The sequence below is a fragment of the Megalobrama amblycephala genome, linkage group LG7 (genome assembly GCF_018812025.1).
Source record: "Megalobrama amblycephala isolate DHTTF-2021 linkage group LG7, ASM1881202v1, whole genome shotgun sequence".
NCBI classification, from domain to species: domain Eukaryota; kingdom Metazoa; phylum Chordata; class Actinopteri; order Cypriniformes; family Xenocyprididae; genus Megalobrama; species Megalobrama amblycephala.
The window spans coordinates 9,634,606-9,657,950 of record NC_063050.1 but is presented as its reverse complement, the minus strand read 5'-3'; the positions used below and the strand labels follow the sequence as shown (position 1 = coordinate 9,657,950).

The 23,345-nt window shown below is 38.5% G+C and overlaps 2 protein-coding genes across 5 annotated transcripts; both read left to right on the top strand.

Moving 5' to 3' along the window:
• The first annotated feature begins 204 nt into the window (after window positions 1-204).
• LOC125271241 (B-cell receptor CD22-like) lies at window positions 205-4,525 on the top strand. 2 transcript variants are annotated; one of them, XM_048195292.1, is made up of 9 exons: window positions 205-285; window positions 443-499; window positions 868-1,227; window positions 1,326-1,574; window positions 1,664-1,906; window positions 1,990-2,086; window positions 2,200-2,245; window positions 4,149-4,226; window positions 4,313-4,525. In XM_048195292.1, the coding sequence occupies exons 2-9, from the start codon at window positions 445-447 to the stop codon at window positions 4,442-4,444; spliced, it is 1,260 nt and encodes a 419-aa protein (XP_048051249.1). In that variant the 5' UTR covers window positions 205-285; window positions 443-444; the 3' UTR covers window positions 4,445-4,525. The 2 variants fall into 2 exon arrangements, with proteins under 2 accessions (XP_048051249.1, XP_048051250.1); XM_048195293.1 differs by having other exon boundaries at window positions 212-285; window positions 1,163-1,227.
• A 59-nt stretch (window positions 4,526-4,584) lies between these two features.
• Window positions 4,585-23,326, top strand: LOC125271264 (B-cell receptor CD22-like). 3 transcript variants are annotated; one of them, XM_048195332.1, is made up of 9 exons: window positions 4,585-5,560; window positions 7,361-7,496; window positions 8,473-8,826; window positions 8,923-9,171; window positions 16,987-17,089; window positions 17,203-17,248; window positions 21,965-22,042; window positions 22,129-22,188; window positions 22,372-23,326. In XM_048195332.1, the coding sequence occupies exons 2-8, from the start codon at window positions 7,454-7,456 to the stop codon at window positions 22,183-22,185; spliced, it is 930 nt and encodes a 309-aa protein (XP_048051289.1). In that variant the 5' UTR covers window positions 4,585-5,560; window positions 7,361-7,453; the 3' UTR covers window positions 22,186-22,188; window positions 22,372-23,326. The 3 variants fall into 3 exon arrangements, with proteins under 3 accessions (XP_048051289.1, XP_048051292.1, XP_048051290.1); XM_048195333.1 differs by lacking the exons at window positions 21,965-22,042; window positions 22,129-22,188; window positions 22,372-23,326 and adding an exon at window positions 17,625-18,056 and having other exon boundaries at window positions 4,586-5,560; XM_048195335.1 differs by lacking the exons at window positions 16,987-17,089; window positions 17,203-17,248; window positions 21,965-22,042; window positions 22,129-22,188; window positions 22,372-23,326 and adding an exon at window positions 13,790-15,023.
• Window positions 23,327-23,345: the final 19 nt, after the last annotated feature.

The following is a 23,345-nucleotide window of genomic DNA, read 5'->3' as shown; positions in this document are numbered from 1 at the left end:
TGTTAAACATTTTGGGTTTAATGGGGTTTTTTTTAGATATCAATAAATGCGATTGGCTGATAATCCCTGACAGCAGCATAGTGCCGGCCCACATCTTGCCCACGTGGAATCCACACGTAACAGATGTGGGCCGGATCTGGACCAACACTATGAGTTGCTTGTGTGGGCAGGAGTCAAGAATGATGAAGAAACATTTTCTGTCTGTGCAAGCATTTTAAAATAAACCATGTTAACCATAAGAAAATCATCAGTTTATCGTCTGCTGGAGAGACTCACCAGAACACGGTAAGAGTTACTCTGGTTACTGTGTGAATATAGTCTGATTAATACTGTTGTAGAAACCACTGACCTATTCAATAGGACATATTTTCTGAAAAAATCTTTATGGAAACGTTTTTATAATGATAATAGTGTGTGTTATACTGTATTATTGTTCTTGTAGTGATGTCACTGTTAATGGCTCCTCCTCTTCCTCTGGTGTTTCTGCTCATGATTCACGGTGAGTCGCTCCTGCTGGAGAGTTTTTAATGTTTTTAGTCACTTATCAAAGTCTTTCTTTCAAATCAAGGGTCTTTAGTGGGAGGTCAGGCAGTCATTGAACCCCCTGTTAAAACACCCTTCACAAACGAATTTCTGTGGAAAAAAAACAAAACAAAAAACATCAAAATAAATAAATGTAAAGCTCAATTAAAAAAAATTCAGCTAAATGTTTAAATTATTCTCACTGAAATTAATCTAAAATATGAATATGTGCATCGATAGTGATTATTTTTGTCTTGTAAAATCAGCATTTCATGTGATGATTAATGTGATGAACATGAGGAGTCAGTAATGAAGCAGTCATTTTAATGTGAACTATCCCTATAGTGTGTGTTTCAGGGGTTTCTAGTGCTGATTGGGATGTGAAATACAGACCTTCACACATCTGTGCACTAAAGGACTCATCAGTGATAATGAAGTGTATTTATGAAAACCCATCTAAAGATAAAATCAAGAAAGTGTTCTGGACAAAAGGCCCTGTAAAAAAGGGTGTAGATCCTCCAGATCTGTCTGAGGACCCTGAATACAGTCAGAGGCTTCAGTATCTGGGAGATAAACAGCAGAACTGCACCATCAGACTGAGTCATGTGACACTGAAGGATTCACACATGTACTATTTCAGATTCACTACTGGAAAAGATGATGGTAAATGGACTGGTGATCCAGGAGTGACCCTTAATGTCACAGGTGACTTTCATGAGGTTTCTCTCTTCTTCTGTGCATTATGTTGAATAATAATCAGTGTATGACAGCAGCACTAGATATAATGTGTGTGTTGTGTTCAGATCTTCAGGTGGAGTCTCCTGAGAGAGTGACAGAGGGAGATTCAGTCCGTCTGACATGTAAAAGCAGCTGCACTCTGACTGACAGAGCAACATTCATCTGGTACAGAAACTCACAGCCATTAACTGAGAGAAGAGACAGAAACAATGAACTCCTGCTGCAGTCAGTCAGAAGAGAGGATGCAGGCAGATATAGCTGTGCTGTACACGGACACAATCACATCTCTCCTGCTGTGCAGCTCAATGTTATGTGTGAGTACAGATTCATTTGTTCTTTTTTTAAAACTGGAGATTGTGTTTGAATGAGATTATTCATAGATTTATTTTTTTCTCTGTGTTAGACCCTCCCAGGAACGTTTCAATCTCCATCATTCAGTCTGGTCAGATTTGGTCAGGAGATTCAGTGACTCTGATCTGCAGCAGTGATTCAAACCCTCCTGCTCTGAACTTCAGCTGGTTTAAGGAGAATGAAAGCTCAGCTGTTGGATCTGGACAGAGTTTCAGTGCACTACAGAGTGGACGCTTCTACTGTCAGGCTCACAATCAACATGGATCTCAGAGATCAGACGCTGTAACTGTCACAGGTGAAGCTTTTATTAACACACTCCTGTATCTTCACATCATTCATCAGTTTGGAGAGTTAATCATGATGATCTTCCTCTTTCAGTTCATCATGGTGCTGGTAGGAATGTGATTGTGATCGCAGCGTCATCAGGAGGATTATTCTTCATCATCATCATCATCATTATCATCATATTTATAATGTAAATAAAATAATAGAGTATAAATATTCTCTACTTTCAGACTAATGCAATAGGATATTTGATTATCAATTATATATAAAACAATGAGATTACTTTGTTTCCTATTTTGACAGTCAGAGGAAAATGAAGAGCAGAAGATCTGCAGTACATGAGTATGAGGTGAGGTGAACAAAAAACACAGATTGAAATCAAAGAATAAAATTAGCTATTTATAATAAATAAATAAATAATAGAATAAAATTAGATTTTAAGATACCAGCAATATCAGTGTCAGAGGCGAGACATAGTCAGTGACAATACCAGGCAGAGGATCAGGACAGGCGGCAGACAAGACAGGGTTAACCAGTAAACAGGCAGAGATATCACAGGGCAGGCAGCAGACAGGAAACAAGGTGATCAGGCAGTCCAAGGTCATACATGGGAAAACATACACAGGAATAAACGCTCAGAAATGTTAGCCGGGGCAAAAAAAAAAGACTTCGCGAAGCATTGTGGGGCATGAAGGTCTTTTATAGTCTGGGGAATATGGATCAGGTGTGAGTGTGTAATCAGTCCAGGTACGGGGTGTGGGAAATGTAGTCCATGAACAGTTAATACTCAGGTGAGGGTGCCCTCAGGTGGCGATCCGAGGGAGCCACAGAGACCGAGTTCGTGACATGAACAGGTATACTGATAGTTTACGAGTTATATACTTGTAGCACATTTTTTTTTAGTTTATGAAAGTACATAAAAGTACTTTAATATATACTCAGTAGTTATATACTGCAAGTATACTTGCAAATTTTTGTCTTTATGTGAACCTAACACCATACTTATATGTAGGTATTCATTTCTATACTTAAAATATACCTTTAACTGTACTTGAACTCTTTCCTTGCCAGGGTTTTTTTTTTTTTTTTTTTAAGTTGCCAGTCAGCATCAGCATTTTTGATAATTTTCACAAACTTTCATGGCCCCCAGAATATTTTGATGTATGAATATATAAACATGCAATATCAAAAAAAAAGAACAGAGCCTCTGCTTTCTAGCTTTATGCATTATTTTAATCAAACTTGAATGTGGGTAAAATTCATTAAAAAAAGGGAATCCAGATTGAAGTCAGAATGATGATAAAAAGATCAAGTAGATTGAGTCCATCAACACCCCCAAAGCTTGCAAAGTCGTTTGTTCTTACACATCAGTGGGTGAGTTTAGGGACTAGACTGAATATATATGAAGTGCTTCTGGTTAAATCTCTATGAGGAGTTAATAACAGAGTAAAACTACACAGATTATACAGAGGTTGTGTTAATTTTAAAACTATTTAAAAGCTATTTTTGTTATGAAAAATATAATATATAAACATTGAGCAAAAACTTATTAATTTAAATATAAACTGAAACAGGTGTTATAAACTGAATATAAACTGAATATAAACTGAATCCGGTGTTATAACCTACCTCTCTAATTTGGCACAAATACAAATGTTTCCATATTCACGATTTGCTGGCTAAACTATATTTATTATTTACATTTACATTTACATTTAGTCATTTAGGAGATGCTTTTATCCAAAGCGACTTACGAATGAGAAACGATTTTAAACGATTTTATTGTACATAGACTACTTAAAATGTGCAGTGTAACTTTTTATATATTTGGTTGAATGTATGTTATTTTGACAATTAACAGGCATCAGTGTCAATTTACTAAAACTGACGTTGTGTGTGCGCGTGAGGCACCGGCGCGATCACTTGAATTTTCTTATAAAAGCGGAAACAACTTAAAATACTCAGACATTTGATGGCAGCAAAGACTGTCTTCATGAGTGAGATGGTAGAGATGGTACTTTTATATTGAAAGGAACTGAAACAAGGACGTTATTTTACATCATTTTAATTTAAAGCAACACCTTATAAGACACAACCCACAAATGCATTGACTAGTGCTGTGATGAGAAATCCTCTTAACTCGGCCTACAGCCTCATGCCTGTGGCCTAATCACAGCCGTCTGATATAGAGCCATATCGCATGACTCTGAGTGTGATATTGCTCATATATCTTTCTCTCTGTTTCCCTGTAGAATGATGATCCCAGTGCAGGAACATATACAGCTCTTGAACTCAGGTCCAGATCTTCTGACCTCTACGACACACTCACAGTAAGTGAAATATCGAAAACTACACATGCAGAAGAGTTTGTACACTCAAAATCAGGTAATAAATAATCAATGTGTCTTTCACATAGACTATCCATCCCAGACCTGCTGATCACCAGTCAGGCTCTTCTGAATATGAGAATCAGTCAGTAAGTGTGAGATCCTCATGTCTTCTCAATATCATCAATAAAGAAGAAAATGTCCTCACTACTAGTCAATAGATACTGAACATCACTTTCATTCAGTTACACGCTTGACTAGAAGAGTTTCACCAACAGTAAACAAATTCAGTGTTGTGTAAATATGTTTCTATTGTCTTATTTCTATTCAGCCACACAGCAAGAATCCACGGTAAAATGAAGCACAAGTTAAACTTTACTCATTTTTTGTCACGTCGCTGGACACGCCCACATCATAACTCCCAACGAAAATGAGCGACTTTCCAGATAACAGATTTTTGTTATAAAAACGTTTCTCCAAATGTTCATTTTGGTTCTGCGAAAGTAAAAATGTCCAGTTTTCTTGATGTTAGAGGAACGTGTTTTAAAAGGTATGATGCTCCTCAAACGTTCTTTCAACTTAATTTTGATTTAAAATTCAACAGACCAACATCAAGTGACCACATCAAATTGACTGCCCTCTACAGGACAAACTTAAACTACATTACCCTTTATTCATCCAAATGTTTCCTCATCTGCTACATCTTTGGTGCATGTGAGCTTCAAGAGCTGGTACTTCCGGGGCTACTAGTCAGTCAGAGAAATACCATTTGGGATAGATGGGAGAACTAATGCTGTATTCCAGGTATTATATAGACCCTTTCGGGATATTAACAATTCAAAAACCACCACAAGTCTGTTTATAACTAGAGATGTCATAGTAACAGGTCTGTAACATCAACACTCGTCTATTCATCGCTCACAATGGTCACATGATCACAGTCAACACTAGAGAGGGGCTGCTGGGAAGTTTTGTTTTCTCACCTCTTGCTACAGAGGAAACTGTATTTATGGCCATATTAAGAGTTTCATGAGACACCAGAAAGCACACAAGATCACTGTCAGAATAAAAACATTTGAAGATATCATATGATGAGAACCTTTAGATATAAAGATGCAAGTTTAATATTCCGTTACTCTATTAATTACTTTTATTTTGTTATTTTAGTCTAATGTCATCTCTGATGTTGCTTTATTTAGACCTTGCTATGTGAGCACTGGCTGAAGAGTCATATCCTCATGTTAAATATAAAGTGTTTGACCACATAAAATCCCCACTGCTGGTGTCACTCTATTCATTTGTTCTGTTGTCTCTGGTCATGAGTGTTCGTGAAACAGGTAAGATCATAATTTTCTAATAATTGATCTTTAGAGCCAAATATGTTATAGGGGAGACTGGGGCTAGTTGTCACACAGTAATTATAAGGTTTAAGGTCAAAAGTTGAGGTGGTTTTGTATCTTGGTTACAAATACCTATTTAAATCTGCCTTAGAAAATAGCTTCAGTTTCATTGTGTATTGTAACATAAGTTGGTAACAAATGAACAAGGTCAAACCACAGTAACATACATTAATAATGATTGAGTATCTGATGAAGTAGTTCTGGGGCCGTATGTATAAAGCCGCTCAGAGTAAAATTTTAGTTTAAGTGTGTCAAAATTCTAAAAATTATGTAATTTTACTCTTATTCTTAGACTTACAAATAAGTGTGATTCATAAAAGTTCCTAAGTGTCAGGACTAGGTCTCAGTTCCTTAATTATTTAAAGCTGGAGAGGTCTCTTAACCTAGCTAAGAGTAACAGGATGGCAGCAGAGATGAGGAGATATATGCTTTCCAATGAAGATATATGAACTGGAGTTATATGATGACATGGAGTTGATAAAATGATATAAACTTGAATGTCAATTCTTTTTGTAACTGACCTAATAAGAAATGTAATAACTTTAAATAAATGTAATACATGTAATAAATATTACTTAAACAATAATTAATATGTTTAATGCATTTTAATACATTTAAAGGTGCTGTATGCGATTTCTCAAATTCGTTGTTGAACACTGTTGATATTTAAAATCAACCCAAACAAACACACCCCTCTCTTCATTACGTAGCCACCAAAACTCACACCCCAATCCTAACCTCTGAGTCTCCACCCTGCTCTGAGTTGGTCAAGAACCCCGGCCCGATCGCTGCTGGCGTGTGAGGCGAGTGCACTAACAATGACTCTAAACACCTCATTCTCTAGCGAGTGTCAGTGTGCAGTGGTTTACCTGCAAAACTCTCACTGTCTGGCCACTGTTACACAAGCAATACGAGAGTGGATGTCTGTTCATCACAGCTGACACAAAACAAAATGCTTCACAGAAAATAAAGCCCAGTTGATGAACGAACGACAAGGAAGCACAAAAGATGAACATACAGTACACAATAGTAAATACAAACAAGAGTTTCTTGTTAATCGCAAACAATTTCGCTTAAACCATCAAAATATGAGAAAAAAAATATATATTTTTATATTATTTAAATGTTTTAAAATATGACATTGAATACAACAAAATCCGTTTTTAATATTTAATTGGTTCTCTCTTGTTTTTGCATGTGTTCATAATTTCTTTGTATGACAGACTGGTCAAACATAATCTGAAATAATTTGAAATTTCATTTCATTATCACACATGAAACAATGGACTCCAGCTAGTCGATGTGCTTACATCTTTTAACACATTTTTAAAAGTTTAATTAAGTAAGTTGAATTAAGGTTGAAGATGTCAATTTTCATATGGCTGGACATCACATTTGACCTCTACTCTATGGCAGTTCATTGACTTTCCAAATGACCATCAAACCATGCGGAAAAAGAAAGCCACTTTTATGTTGACTGTGGGTTTTCCTGCAGTTGTTGGAGCCGTTGATGAACTCATGACACATCATTGCTCTAACTGTAAATGAGGAGACAAACAGTACATCAATAGAAAAAGATTCACACCATCAATACTAATTTGTGATCATTTTGCACAGTATTGCTTTTAAATCAATTTAAATATTAAAACGTTTGTGTTTTTATTATTATTGTTATTATTGTTTTTTATAATAACATTAAATGACTGGTATTGTGCTGCTGTGACTTCACCCTTCCAGGCTCACTATTGGCTGATTCAGAGATTAAGGGCGGCCATTTTGAGTTGACATCATTGTAGTCCTTAGTTCACAACACTTAAGTCAGCACTGTTAATGGCTCCTCCTCTTCCTCTGGTGTTTCTGCTCATGATTCACGGTGAGTCGCTTCTGCTGGAGAGTTTTTAATGTTTTAGTCACTTATCAAAGTCTTTCTTTCAAATCATGGGTCTTTAGTGGGAGGTCAGGCAGTCATTGAACCCCCTGTTAAAACACCCTTCACAAACGAATTACTGTGAATAATAAAAAAATAAATAAAAATCATCAAAATAAATAAACATAAAGCTGAATTAACCCTTTCGTGCGTGAGTTTAAAATATTCTAAATGACCCCTCAGAGTGAGCCTTTAATGTTTCCATAGCGACGCGTCATGCATGTCACGTACGCTGAACGCAGCCACAACAATAACACTGTATGACAGATGGCTCGCTATTATTTTGTTTTTCCTTTTTTATTTAAAATATTCACAAAGTAGTCCTGTCAGTCTGATTTACAGCAGATGACTTCATCAGTTTCTCCCGAAATATATGCAAGTAAGTGGCTGGTGAACTGGAAGAATAATAGAGTAAACTTTGTAGTTACTTGGGCCCATTATGTGTGTCTGATATGAATAAATGTCAGCAATTGTATTTGAATGGATTGTTATTGCTGCTTCCACTGACGTCTGACATCAGTGTGTATTTTATAAACTCTAAATATATTGTTTTAATGGTGCTTATGCGTATCTACTGTAAATGTCTGAAACCTTTAAAGAAACATTATGTGGCTGAAAACACTGAATAGTTGTGATATATGACAAGAGCTGCGCGCGTCCGTCTCACAGCCAAAGAGCGAAAGCGCAGTTTGAATCTGGCAGTCATGTGACGTCACTGAACGTTCGAAATCCTATATGTGGGTTAAAACAAAAAAACTTTTAGCTAAATGTAATTATTCTCACTGAAATTAATCTAAAATATGAATATGTGCATCAAAAGTGATTATTTTTGTCTTGTAATATCAGAATTTCATGTGATGATTAATGTGATGAACATGAGGAGTCAGTAATGAAGCAGTCATTTTAATGTGAACTATCATAGTGTGTGTTTCAGGGGTTTCTAGTGCTGATTGGGGTGTGAGTTACAGTCCTTCACACATCTGTGCACTAAAGGACTCATCAGTGATAATGAGATGCACTTATACATACCCTACTGGATATAAGATCAAGAAAGTGTTCTGGACCAAAACACTGGTAAAACATAATGGAGAGCATCCAGATCTGTCTGAGGACCCTGAATACAGTCAGAGGCTTCAGTATCTGGGAGATAAACAGAAGAACTGCACCATTAGACTGAGTCATGTGACACTGAAGGATTCACACAAGTACTATTTCAAATTCAACACTGATAAAGACAAATGGATTGGTTATCCAGGAGTGACTCTTACTGTCACAGGTGACTTTCATGAGGTTTCTCTCTTCTTCTGTGCATTATGTTGAATAATAATCAGTGTATGACAGCAGCACTAGATATAATGTGTGTGTTGTTCAGATCTTCAGGTGGAGTCTCCTGAGAGAGTGACAGAGGGAGATTCAGTCCGTCTGACATGTAAAAGCAGCTGCACTCTGACTGACAGAGCAACATTCATCTGGTACAGAAACTCACAGCCATTAACTGAGAGAAGAGACAGAAACAATGAACTCCTGCTGCAGTCAGTCAGAAGAGAGGATGCAGGCAGATATAGCTGTGCTGTACACGGACACAATCACATCTCTCCTGCTGTTCAGCTCAATGTCATGTGTGAGTATGTATTTCATTTAGTGTATTCACTTTTTTCTTTGAAGGTTCTATCCATGTAGGAGGGGACATTCTCGTGACCTTGTGCAATGTTCCCTAAAAGTTCTCAAAGGTGACGAAAATACAGAACAGATGTTCCTAAAATGTCCTTTTTGGCAATGAAAATGCTGCTGTTTGAGGTTCCTTATATAACATTAACAGAATGCTCCCGTATGGTTCCCTGTTAGTTAGATGGGAATGTTTCATTCAGGACAGCGATGCATCTTCTGTGCACCTAGAGGAGGGATCTCTAATCCTGCTCCTGGAGGGCTTCTGTCCTGCAGACTTCAGTTCCAACCCTGCTCCAACACACCTGTCTGTAATTATCAAGCAGCCATGAACACCTTGATTAGCTGCTTCAGGTGCATTTGATTGGGGCTGGTGCTGAAATCTCCAGGAGCAGGGTTGGAGACCCATGACCCAGAGGGAATGTCCTATTGTAATTGTCCCCTAAACCAGTGGTTCTCAAACCTGTCCTGGGGACCCCCCACCACTGCACATTTTGCATGTCACCCTCATCTAACACACCTGATTCAAGTCATCAGCTCATTAGTAGAGACTGCAAGAGTTGAATTGGGTGTGTCTGATGAGGAAGACATACAAAATGTTCAGTGGTAGGGGGTCCCCAGGACAGGTTTGAGAACCACTGCCCTAAACATTCAGTACTTCCTGAAGGTAAACTTTTTAAGATGACGTCTCCCAACCCTTAAAAGAACTCCACATCGTGACCGTCTCTGAACGTTCTGGGTACATTACCAGGTGATAAAGAGTCACAAGCACACACAGCTTTTGCGTAGCAACATCATTATAAATAAAAATGGAACACAAACATTCATGTTGACTTGTGACCAGGACTCGTGACACTTTTGATCGCATGAAGTCCAAATCTTAACCCCACTGAACACATCTGAGATTAACTGAATGAGTCAGTGTCAGTGAATCAATCATGAACATCTTCAAAGTTCCAGTACCCATGTAAAAGTATCAACTCAGAGTTTTCCTTGAAACTTTACGATTTTCGGTTATAAACTGGTGATTTAATATAATATTTCACTTGTAGCTCCTCCAGTGAATCCTTTGATCTTCATCAGTTCATCTGGTGAAATAGTGTCAGGAGATTCAGTGACTCTGATCTGCAGCAGTGATTCAAACCCTCCTGCTCTGAACTTCAGCTGGTTTAAAGGAGGAACGTTTGTAGTGTAGCAGTGTGAAGTATACCTTCGGTTGTTCATTGGGTGATGTCAGGTAAAAACAGTGAACCTATCAGGACAGGAGTGTTATGGTATAAATTGGGAGGGCGTTGGTTACCTGGGATGCATTGTCATCCGTACCGTCCCTTTACAGGAGTTCACCATTTATGAATGGAAGGATGTTTGGTGTGCCGTCCCTGCTTCATGCTGTGCGTAGGCTGGCCCCAGGTTCAGGTTTGTACGTCTTGTTTTAGGGAGGCTTCTTCAGGGAATATTTATTTACCGAGTTTTTATGTGTAGTTTGTAGATAAACGACTAGCTGCACGCTATGATCAGCAACACGCGTAGTACCGCGCTGTGAACATCTCCTGGGGCCCGTTTCAGAAAGGAGGTTAAGTGAGAACTCTGAGTATGTTAACCCTGAAATGAGGGAAACTTGGGTTTTAATTTCAGAATTGAGGTATGTCAAACCCGAGAAAGCAGGGTAAGTAAGCCTGTTTCTGAAAGAGAGGTAACTTATACTCAGAGTCAGTTACCATGGTAACTTACTCTGTACTATCTTTCAAACACTTTTAAAATAGACTTAGATTTCAAATATAAGATTAATATATAATGAATATATACAAAATTTTATAAACTTTATGAATACATTTTGTATTATTTATCATATATATTATTCTTATATTTTAAATAATTCATAAGTGTATTTCCTACGTCTGATGAATAATTTAAAGTGTATGAAAGATTTTTTTTTTAAATACAAGAAGTATGTTAAAAGCACATTTTAGTTTATATTTCTTGGTGTCTCAAAATAGCACAGTTGAGTAACTTAGATGTTCTTAAGATTATCTTAAGAAGTACTAAAGAAGAGCTTTTAGTATATTAAGTACAAAATAAGTGCAAGAAAATAGAGCACTTTAAGTACATTATGGAAGTAAACTGTGTACTAAAATAAAGTGTATTCTACTGCACTTTTTTTTTCACCTGGGGGAAAATGTACTTATAACTAGTACATTAGTAATATATTTGTAAGAAAATCAATGTCATTTAAAGGTGCTCTAAGCGAAGTCACGCGTTTTTAGGCCAAAACATTTTTTTGTCGCCACAAGCTGCAAAAACGGCAACAAAAACAAACTGGTGCAGCCTGGACCACAAAACATAATAAACATGCTCCAGCCAATAAGCGACAAGCAGCGTCAATACGCAAGCTACTTACATTTTAAATGCGCGTTCATGACTGTTTCAGGAAGCACGGAGGGGAGGGCCAGGAGGAGTAGGAGGGAGGGTCTAGCTAGCCTCTGTTTTGTTTGACAACACTTCGAACGTCAACAGGAAGTTACTCCGCTCAGAATCGCTTGGAGAGCCTTTAAACTGGATTACTATATAAAAGTCTACTAAGATTGAACTAATTTTAAAGCATTTAAAACAAACTTTTAACAAATACACTAATAAAACTCATTTAATTGCACTAAAAATCAATTTAAGTAGTAGTGGTATTTAGTATACTTTTTGCAAGTGCAGTGAAGTACTACTGAAGTACAAATATACATTGAATTAGTTTATTTATAGTGTATAACTTTGACACTTTTATTTAGCACCAAAATAAAGAATGTACTACAAATGTACTTGCTTGTATTTAAGTATTTTTTAACGCACTCAAGTATACTTTTTTTTCACCTGGGTATTACTAAGTGCAAATTTACAGTAGCTCCGCCCACAAATGTCAGATCAGGTTAAAATTGACATACATTCTTGTGGCTGCAGTGGTGTAGGCAATCGTGTGTTGGATGGGGAGAATTAACTTGTCATGTGATTGACTGGGTTCGAATCCGCCTTTTGCCAAGCTTGCTATTCTCCCTTTTCCCATCACATATCACATTAGAAAGGCATTTATTTTTAATAATAATTAATAACATTTTCTAAAAGTGGAAGTAAATTGCCTAACGAGTGTTTAATAACGATAAAAACATTTACACTCTTATTATTGCATCCTGCATTATTTTTTTCTTCTTCTTCTTTTTTGCATGTGGGATACCATGAAAATAAATATTAGTTCAATAACTTAACATTCTACCAGTTTTCACCTTTGATATTATAACAGTGATAAGAATTAAAATTGCATTGACTCAGAAGTATGCGGATGTCCATTTGTCACGTGCTGTTGCCATGGTGAATCGTAATATCGGAGCTTAATGCGCTTAACTCAGAGTCAACCTACTCAGAGTGGATTGAACTAACTCAATTCAGCTGTTCTGAAACTGAAAACTCAGAGTTTCCCATCTCAGGGTAAGTCAACTAGGAGTTCAAGTTTTAACTCAGAGTTGGTTGAACCTCCTTATTGAAACGGGCCCCTGGTCTGTACGAGCGTAAGGTTGCTTGTTTGTTTTTATGATTTTATTAGTGACTGCTATTTCTGTTGGCAGGTTGATTTTAAATGCCCAAGGGTTTCATCGCTGTATTATGCGACTGAATGCCCGTCTAGTGGTATAACGCACTGCTGCCTTGCCTGGGTTTCCATCCGGTCAACTCTGTGTGTGTGTGTGTGTGTGTGTGTGTGTGTGTGTGTGTGTGTGTGTGTGTGTGTGTGTGAGTGATTATCACTCGCCATGGAGTGAGTGCACACATGCGTCAAACGAGGTCATTCTTTGGCCGTTTTGTGCCTCGAGTGTGCGGGTGATTGTGGTCTGTTTTATGTTCTTTTTCTTTTGTTCATCCTTTGTTTTTGTTTTTGAAACTCTAAATGGTGCACACTTGTTGCAAAGTGTGGAGTTGTTTTTTTTTTTGTATTTTACAGAAGAAGGGAATGAGTTTGGCTGCTCGTTTAATGGTGTCCACATTGAGTGCTGTGCTTCATAGGTTGGAGTGATTTGGTTTATTAAGTGTGGTGTGACAATTAAGGGTTACGGCAGACCATCTCCCTCATTCAAACTTCTTTATTTTATGTATATTGTAGTTTTTGTAAAGTGTCGTTTGTTTTGTTTTTTTGTGACCTGTGAATATGGAGCCCTTGTGAGATGTGACAGTTTTTAACTTTTGTACACTTTAATAAAGCTGCCTCATCTTTGTAATCCTTTGCCTGTGTCTCTACTCACCCACCAATTGGTAATGAATTTGTGTTGCTATATTAAATTATTCCCGGTGGTTTAGTCGGAATCAAATGCGATCTTTGGGTATCACCCGGTCACAGTAGGATCTGGAAGAATCTTCAACATCTCAAAGATCAGCTCTGATGACAGTGGAGAATACAAGTGCAGATCCATCAATGAACATGGAGAGAAATACTCTCCTAATGTGACTATAAATGTCATGTGTGAGTTAATGATCATCTGCACATTGTTTACATTTTACAAATTTTCTAATATTTATTGTGAATGTTAATTCTTCTGTTTTAGACCCTCCCAGGAGCGTCTCAGTGTCCATCAGTCCATCTGGTGAAATAGTGTCAGGAGATTCAGTGACTCTGATCTGCAGCAGTGATTCAAACCCTCCTGCTGTTACAGTAGCTGGTATACTAATCACACGACGAGGAGATAGAGTCACAATAAGTCTTTACTAGGAGATAAACAGGAATCCACAGGAGCATACACCAACATAGTACGAACAATACCGGACAACACAAGACTAGAAACACAGGGTATATATACACGGGATAACAAGGAGGGTGATTGGGAACAGCTGGGTGTGATGATGGTGGTGATCAGTTGCCATGGTGACTAACCGGTGGTGGGAAATGGAACAACAACAAGTCCAAAACGGAGTGCACATGTGACATATCGCCCCCTCCCGGAAAGGCGCGTCCTCGCGCCGTGGAGAGGGGAAGACGAAGATGAGAAGGTTCCGATGGTGTAGGAGGCGGTTCAGGAGGTGGACGGTTACCTGGGAGGAGGCGAGGTGCAGGAGTCCAGGGAGGTGCAGGTGATGGAGACCAGAGGGGAGCCTTGAACGGAGGAAGTAGCAACACCATCCAATACACAGCCAAGACTGCGTCCCATGGCGGCGTCACTGGCGGGAGGAGCCATGGTGGTGTAGTCCTATACGCCACCATGGGGACGATCGGCAGTGGCGATGTCATCAGCGTAGGAGCCCACCATGCAGCCAGAATGCTGAAGACTTGAAGCGACCACAAAGACCTTGGCGACCGCGACGGAGCTGAAGCGACGACCCCCCGAGGAGGAAGCGGGTATCCAGAGGGCAGAGGTGGAGCTGGAGTGACCGAGGGCGGAGGTGGAGCCTGAGGGAGGGCTGAGCTTGCCGTCGCAGAAGGGGTGGAGGGCCAGAGAGCAGCGACTGGCCCGCAAGTCCGCTGCAGAGGCGTGGCGATGTCCGACCCAGGTGGAGCCGACGTGCCGAGGGAACCCAGCGAGACCGAATGGCCGATGGTACTTGCTGACGACGAGGGAGGAAGGAGCGTAGGTGTAGGAGCCAGGTCGACGGGGAGTGAAGAGCTCTGAGGCTGGAGGCGGAATCCCAGACTCCTCACGCCCAGGAGGAGGTGGCTCCCAGCAGTCCCGAGGTGGAACCCTACCACTGAGAGGAGATGGTGAAACTGAGGGGCTGATGGGAGACTGTGACGACTGGATAGCAGGCGTGGCTGGTGACAGAGGAGGAGTTTGAAGCATGCTAAACAGTTCTTCAGAATATGAAAGAGTCCCAAAAAATTTTTGAAGAGGTGGTGGGAGAGGGAGGGTGGGAGAGGGAGGCTGGGAGGGGCCAGAGATTGTAGTACAACAGGTTGCATATTCACCTCTTCTAAATCAGAAAAAAGGTCTCCAGTGATGGCCAAAAACTCACTCTCAGTGGCAGGGGGTTGGGTGGGGCTCACTTCTCTACCCTCGTAATCCACTAAGATTCCCTCGGCGATGGATGGTACAGCTGGCTCGCACACCTGGTCAGTCCCGCGTTGCTCAGGCTCCATGGCGATGTCCCGCTCGGTCGCTCTCGTAGGCGCTGGCTCGAACGTCGCGGCGAAGTCCTCTTCGCGGTCTGTGGTGGGCTCATGCTGCCGATCCTCGCAGTCAGGGTGTTGATGGCTGTGCACTGGAGTAGGAGTGGGACTGGCGTCGTTGTCGGAGATATCCACAGTCATAGACGATCCACATGACGCCAGCACCCACTCCACATACTCACGGAAGCTCCCTCGAGGTCCTTCCCCGGACAGCAGCGCTTTAGTGGCAGTGTTGAGGCCGGCATATAGGAAGTTGCAAAGGCTGCTGTCCGGGAAATGTGTTGATGGAGCAAGAAACAAAAAATTGTCCAAGTGTGCCTCGAGGGAGCGGTCCTTCTGCTCAAGGCATAACAACAGATATGCGGGTGTGAACATGATGACAGAGACGGGAAGTGAAACACGAAAAACACTGAGACGGAAAACAAAAAAAAAAACACGCCGCAAACTGTTTAACTGTATAGGTCCGGTATTCTGTTACAGTAGCTGGTATACTAATCACACGACGAGGAGATAGAGTCACAATAAGTCTTTACTAGGCGATAAACAGGAATCCACAGGAGCATACACCAACATAGTACGAACAATACGAACACAAGACTAGAAACACAGGGTATATATACACGGGATAACAAGGAGGGTGATTAGGAACAGCTGGGTGTGATGATGGTGGTGATCAGTTGCCATGGTGACGAACTGGTGGTGGGAAATGGAACAACAACAAGTCCAAAACGGAGTGCACATGTGACACCTGCAGAAATCTACTGGTTTAAAGGAAGAACGTTTGTAGGATCTGGAAGAATCTACAGCATCTCAAAGATCAGCTCTGATGACAGTGGAGAATACAAGTGCAGATCCATCAATGAACATGGAGAGAAATACTCTGATGCTGTGACTTTAAACGTCATGTGTGAGTTAATGATGGTTCAGTAACTGTGACGTTAAATCCTATAAACAAAGTCTGTGGTGTCTAATTTATTGTGATTTGTTAAAGGTTTAGTATGTAAGATTTTTTTTTTATGTTAAAATACATTCTCTTAACCCAGATTATTGGTCATTGACTATTATTAGTATGCCATTCATTGGTTTATGTTTCCCAAAATTGTAAAAGCTGAGCCTCCCAGGCACCATGAAATCATTGAAAGCGGTCTGCTCAGATCCGTCAATCTCTGTTCAGCTCAACCAATAGCATCATCATGCACCCGTTCAGAAACACAAATTAACCAGTTTATAAAGTTTATATAGCTTTGATGTGTCTAGAGTAGACAGTCTTAAACAGTTGTGGCACATCATGTCACAAATGTGCCCAGTGCATATACGCTGGGTTATTATGTTGGGACGCTCACGTTCGCTCTAGACAGATTGTTAGACTACTCAACTGCTTACTCATGACATATACAGTAGCAACACAGCTAAAAATATGCTTTTATTGAAAGTAGCCTACTTTTACCTGTTGAGACATGTCTTCACAAGCACCCGTAACAACTGTATGTTGGGGGAGGTGCAACGCGTGAAAGGGGCGTTTACAAGGTTGTGTCTACAAGCTAGGTGCATGAAACTAGTGTCGCAGAAACTACAAACTTCAGCTGAAATAATTTCAATATTTGTCTGTTTTGAGAGTTAATCATGATGATCTTCCTCTTTCAGTTCATCATGGTGCTGGTAGGAATGTGATTGTGATCGCAGCAGCATATGGAGGATTATTTTTCGTCATTGTCGTCATCATCATCATCATCATCATAATGATAATGTAAATAAAATAATAGAGTATACATATTCTCTACTTTCAGACTAATGCAATAGGATATTTGATTATTAATTATTTATAAAACAATGAAATTACTTTGTTTCCTATTTTGACAGTCAGAGGAAAATGAAGAGCAGAAGATCTGCACTACATAAGTATGAGGTGAGGTGAACAAAAAACACAGATTGAAATCAAAGAATAAAATTTGTTTTTTATAATGAATCAATAATATAATAACATTATATTTTAAGTGCAAGAGTAGTAAACTAAGTAAACAACTAATTTACAGCTACAGTTTTCATTTATACTTCAGCTATACAATGAACGTATAGGTATGCTGATAGTTTACTAGTTAAATACTTGTAGCACATTTTTTTTTAGTTAATGAAAATACACTTTAAAGTATACTCAGTAGTTATATACTGCAAGTATACTTGCACGTTTTCTTTATGTGAACCTAACACCATACTTATATGTAGGTATCAATTTCTATACTTGAAATATACCTTTAACTGTACTTGAACTCTTTCCTCGCCAGCATTTTTTTTTTTTTTTTTTTTAAGTTTCCACTTGTCACGATTCCTGTCAGTTTCTGGACTACACTTCCCATAATCCTCCCTGCCTGTCACATACACACTCCACACCAATCATCATTTGCCACATACACCTGTAGCCTATTATCTGGACTATTTAAGACTCACTCACACACCACCTCATTTCGAAGTCTTGTTAACTATTGTTGCATTTCTGAGCGTTTATTATCCGGTCTGCCTGTCCGTTCCCGTTCCCGTTCCCGTTCCTGCCTGTTACCCGTTATCGACCCGTTGCTGCCTGCCTTTGATCCTTGCCTGGTATTCTGTTCTGTGAGTGATATCTGCCTGTCCTGACCATTGCCTGCATCCTGACTACGACTCTGCCTGTCCCTTGCTGTTCCTGTTTGTTCCCGTTTGACCCTGCCTGTACGACCACGCTCACTTTTAATAAAGCTTTGCATATGGATCCCTGCCTGAGTCCAGCTTCGTGACACCACTCAGCATCAGCATTTTTGATCATTGTCACAAACTTTCATGGCCCCCAGAATATTTTGATGTATGAATATCTGAACATGCAATATATCAAAAGAAAGAACAGAGCCTCTGCGTTCTAGCTTTATATGCAGTATTTTAATCAAAACTTGAATGTGGGTAAATTTCATTAAAAAAAAAGTAATCCGGATCAAAGTCAGAATGATGATCAAAACATAGTTCATAGTAGATCAAGTCCATCAACACCCCCAAAGTTGTGTTGCCATTCCTCTTCATGGGTTTGACATTTCATTCTGTAAGGTTAGGAAGGTTTTTTTTTTTTTTTTTTTAATATGCATTTTAATGTTTGATGATTTTGTTATTTAACGTACACAAGGCATGTTTCTAATGCTTATTTCTACTTCTTCTCTGCCTGTGTTTTGATCAGGAGATTCTGTACTCTTTTAGAAGATGCGTAATAGCGCCTCCTACAGTATAACGGTCAAAATATGGATTACTGAAAAATTTTAAAATGGCGAGGAAGCGTTGTTTCATAAACGATGGAAAAGAGATAGGTAGATTTGAAGTAAATTCCTATGGACACTACCAGTGGACTACACAAAAATTCAGATACTAAGAATTAGGAACATATCCGTTTTCATTATAAATCTATATTTTCAAACAATGTAAGTTTATAAAACAGTATGTAAAACTGTATGAAAAAAGTATATACCTGGCATGAAACTCTAAATGGTGCATGCTGATACAAGAGGTCTAACTCATTTGGTAGCGATCACAACATTATCTATATAGCAGCTGATTGGTTGTTGCCTCAGCATCAAATGAGCTGCAGCTCAACATTCAAACAAATCCCAGTATGATGCTGGTAGTAATGTGCAGCATGCTTTCAGAAACCCTCCACCTTCCCCAGCTCCACTTGTATAGATCTGCTACTGGGATAATTCATGTATGTTACATGTGCAGCATCAGTCTTACATGCTCACAGCAATGTCTGTGAATGTATTGGCTGTGGCATAAATTCTGTACTTGCTCTGCAGCAGCAGCAGTGTAGCAAATCTATTCCACTAAGACCAAATACATAAACATTGCCATATCCATAAACATGCCAATCTCCTTTACCATACCAATCTCCCGAGAGCTGTCATGAAATAAGGCTACACAATCAAAAGAGTAAACACAACTACAAGCCAAGTATGCTTAGGCCTAGTCCACATGTACACAGGTATTTTTTATTAATTGAGTAGTTCCTCCATTTAATTTATATATATATATATATATATATATATATATATATATATATATATATATATATATATATATATATTGTCTACACAAGCACACAAAAAACTCTATCCACGTGAAAACACAAACACACTGTCAAGAGCATGCCAAACCAACAGGTGGCGATATATAACCCTAACCATAAAACCATGTTGGCCAATCAGAAGCCTACATCTGCCATTGCACAGTAAACAGCTTTACTACGCACAATCTGACGTCAAACAAAGGAGATAACAGCGCGCGCTCCGACATCACAAGCCAAATTCTCTGGTTTCACCGGCTACATGACAACACTGCAACCGTCCCAGTTATTCTACATGTAGCAAGGTGGGTTTTTTTTAAATAAATGAATAAATAGATAGAATAGTATTAATGGGTCAAGTGTTGTACTTCGGTAAAGTTGGTTTTATATTCACACATTCGGACTTCTGATAAATTCAGACTTTCCAATAAATGTGCAATAAATTAATGTTTGCGAATTTTAAGCAGCGACATTGTCCAACGATTGTCAACTTACAACATTTTTCACAGTCGATCAAAATAGGCAAGTATTGTTTTAATGGCATATTTACTTGTGAATGTCCACTGAATGTCCAATGTAGTGTGATTAACAAGGCTATTGAATACGGATGTCCGAATGTGCGAATATAAAACCAACTTTACCCAAGTAAGTGTTGTTTAGTAATAGTCAAGTACAGGTTACTTAAGTGTAATTTCAAATATATTTATATTTTAGTTTAAAAGAAGTATACTAAGTAAGAAGTATAATAATATACACAGATTATGGATTTGTGCGCTCAGATTTGTAAACTGTACCATTTTTTTTTTTTAATCTGTGTTTTTAATATTCTTCACTGCATGCTTAAATTCTAGGCTATAATTTACTTAGGTAAAGTTGGTTTTATATTCGCACATTTTGGACATCCGTATTCAATAGCCTTGTTAATCACACTACATTGGACATTCAGTGGACATTCACAAGTAAATATGCCATTAAAACAATACTTGCCTAATTTGATCGACTGTGAAAAATGTTGTAAGTTGACAATCGTTGGTTGTCAATATCATGTCGCTGTTTAAAATTCGCAAACATTAATTTATTGCACATTTATTGGAAAGTCTGAATTTATCATAAGTCCGAATGTGCGAATATAAAACCAACTTTACCGAAGTCTATAATTTGGGGATGGGGTGAAATAGACAACAATTTTTTAACTGTAAGCAGCTGTCTTGTATCAGGTGAGATTGGGCAAAAAATCCACTTGCAAAACTGCAACATTTAGTATCCTTAATTCCCAAACAAATAAAATGTGTAATTAAAAGGAAAGGTGATGTGACACAGTGGTAAACATGCCTCTGTCCCAACAAAATTTCTTTATATTTACAAAATAAAATTGAGTTGGTCAGTGAAAACTTTGAAAATCTTTACTTTTGTAAGTAAAAAAAAAAAAGGTTCAAAGTGAATTAACAAATCACAGATTCTTGATTTTATTGCATTTTACAACATGTCCCAACTTTTCTTGATTTGGGTTTGTTTTGGATCTTGAATTTGATTGGCTGAGAGCCTTTTCCAGCCATGTGATATTCTACTAAAATCGCATGGTAACCATTTCACAATTTGTATTACTCCACTTGTTTCTACCAAATCTATACCAGTAGCATTTCTCACAGCAGCCCTCAATGGCGGATGAGCAAACCTACTATAATTTTACAAATACTACTATTATTGTGTCACGGAATGTACTTTTAAGAATTTTTTAGGCAAGAATGTAGTTGTTTATATATAAACATAGTGCCTATTTGGAAATTTGCTTTGACACTTTCACAGATGTGAGCTCCAGGCTGTCAGCGGCCGTTCAGCGCTCATGTACCCACCGAGAACAGCTTCATTTCAGCCAGTCCTTCAGAAATTTGCCACAGGCTCTTATGTAGATAGTGTTTAAACATGAGGTATAATTTGTTTTAGGTATATCAAAGGGCAATCTTTTGTCTTATTAATCTATTACTTATTCCAGACCAAAACAATTTGGCATAAGGGCAGAGTTAAGTTTCATAACTTTATAGTTTTATCTAGAGTGCTGCTTTTGTACTTTTGACTGAACTATTTGCTTGTGTTCATTTTCTATTGTACAAAGTTCTTATACTTTATAATGACTATTATTGTTCATTTAAATATTATTGATTAATTAAGTAATATTTTATTTTATACAAATAATATTCTGTATTTGGTATTGAGAAAGGATCCGTTAGTGATTGTGATTTCGACTTCAGTGAAAGTTACATTATTGCACCATTAGATGGTGGCAAAGACTGTCTTCATGAGTGAGATGGTAGAGATGGTACTTTTATATTGAAAGGAACTGAAACAAGGACGTTATTTATGTTATTTTAACTTTAAACAACACCTTATAAGACACAACCCACAAATGCATTGACTAGTGCTGTGATGAGAAATCCTCTTAACTCGGCCTACGGCCTCATACCTGCGGCCTAATCACAGCCGTCTGATATAGAGCCATATCGCATGACTCTGAGTGTGATATTGCTCACATATCTCTCTGTTTCCCTGTAGAACGATGATCCCAGTGCAGACACATATACAGCTCTTGAACTCAGGTCCAGATCTTCTGACCTCTACGACACACTCACCGTAAGTGAAATCTCAAAAACTACACATGCAGAAGAGTCTGTACACTCAAAATCAGGTAATAAATAATCAATGTGTCTTTCACATAGACTATCCATCCCAGACCTGCTGATCACCAGTCGAGCTCTTCTGAATATGAGAATTAGTCAGTAAGTGTGAGATCCTCAGGTCTTCTCAATATCATCAATAAAGAATAAAATGTCCTCACTACTAGTCAATAGATACTGAACATCACTTTCATTCAGTTACACGCTTGACTAGAAGAGTTTCACCAACAGTAAACAAATTCAGTGTTGTGTAAATATGTTTCTATTGTCTTATTTCTGTTGCAGCCACACAGCAAGAATCCACGGTAAAATGAAGCACGAGTTAAACTTTACTCATTTTTGGTCACGTCGCTGGACACGCCCACATCATAACTCCCAACGAAAATGAGCGACTTTCCAGATAACAGATTTGTGTTATAAAAACGTTTCTCCAAATGTTCATTTTGGTTCTGTGAAAGTAAAATGTCAAGTTTTCTTGATGTTAGAGGAACGTGTTTTAAAAGGTATGATGCTCCTCAAACGTTCTTTCAACTTAATTTTGATTTAAAATTCAACAGACCAACATCAAGTGACCACATTGAAGTGACTGCCCTCTACAGGACAAACATAAACTACATTACCCTTTATTCATCCAAATGTTTCCTCATCTGCTACATCTTTGGTGCATGTGAGCTTTAAGAGCTGGTACTTCCGGGGCTACTAATCAGTCAGAGAAATACCATTTGGGATAAATGGGAAAACCAATGCTGTATTCCAGGTATTATATAGACCCTTTCGGGATATTAACAATTCAAAAACCAGCACAAGTCTGTTTATAACTAGAGATGTCATAGTAGCAGGTCTGTAACATCAACACTCGTCTGTTCCTCGCTCACAATGGTCACATAATCACAGTCAACTCTAGAGAGGGGCTGCTGTGAAGTTTTGTTTTCTCACCTCTCTCGCTACAGAGGAAACTGTATTTATGGCCATATTAAGAGTTTCATGAGACACCAGAAAGCACACAAGATCACTGTCAGAATAAAAATATTTGAAGATATCATATGATGAGAACCTTTAGATATAAAGATGCAAGTTCAATATTCAGTTACTCTATTAATTCATTTTATTTTGTTACTTTAGTCTAATGTCATCTCTGATGTTGGTTGCCCTGTTGCCTTATTTACACCTTGCTATGTGAGCACTGGGTGAAAGTGTCATATCATGTTAAATATAAAGTGTTGAGCACATAAAATCCCCACTGCTGGTTTCACTCTGTT

Excerpts from the sequence above, each read along its gene's own strand:
- LOC125271241 (XM_048195292.1), top strand. The coding sequence starts at position 445 with ATGTCACTGTTAATGGCTCCTCCTCTTCCTCTGGTGTTTCTGCTCATG. Across the intron at positions 1,228-1,325 it reads AGTGACCCTTAATGTCACAG|ATCTTCAGGTGGAGTCTCCT; the intron begins GTGACTTTCATG and ends TGTTGTGTTCAG. Across the intron at positions 1,575-1,663 it reads TGTGCAGCTCAATGTTATGT|ACCCTCCCAGGAACGTTTCA; the intron begins GTGAGTACAGAT and ends TCTCTGTGTTAG.
- LOC125271264 (XM_048195332.1), top strand. The coding sequence starts at position 7,454 with ATGGCTCCTCCTCTTCCTCTGGTGTTTCTGCTCATGATTCACG. Across the intron at positions 17,090-17,202 it reads ATCATCATCATAATGATAAT|TCAGAGGAAAATGAAGAGCA; the intron begins GTAAATAAAATA and ends CTATTTTGACAG. Across the intron at positions 17,249-21,964 it reads CTGCACTACATAAGTATGAG|AACGATGATCCCAGTGCAGA; the intron begins GTGAGGTGAACA and ends GTTTCCCTGTAG.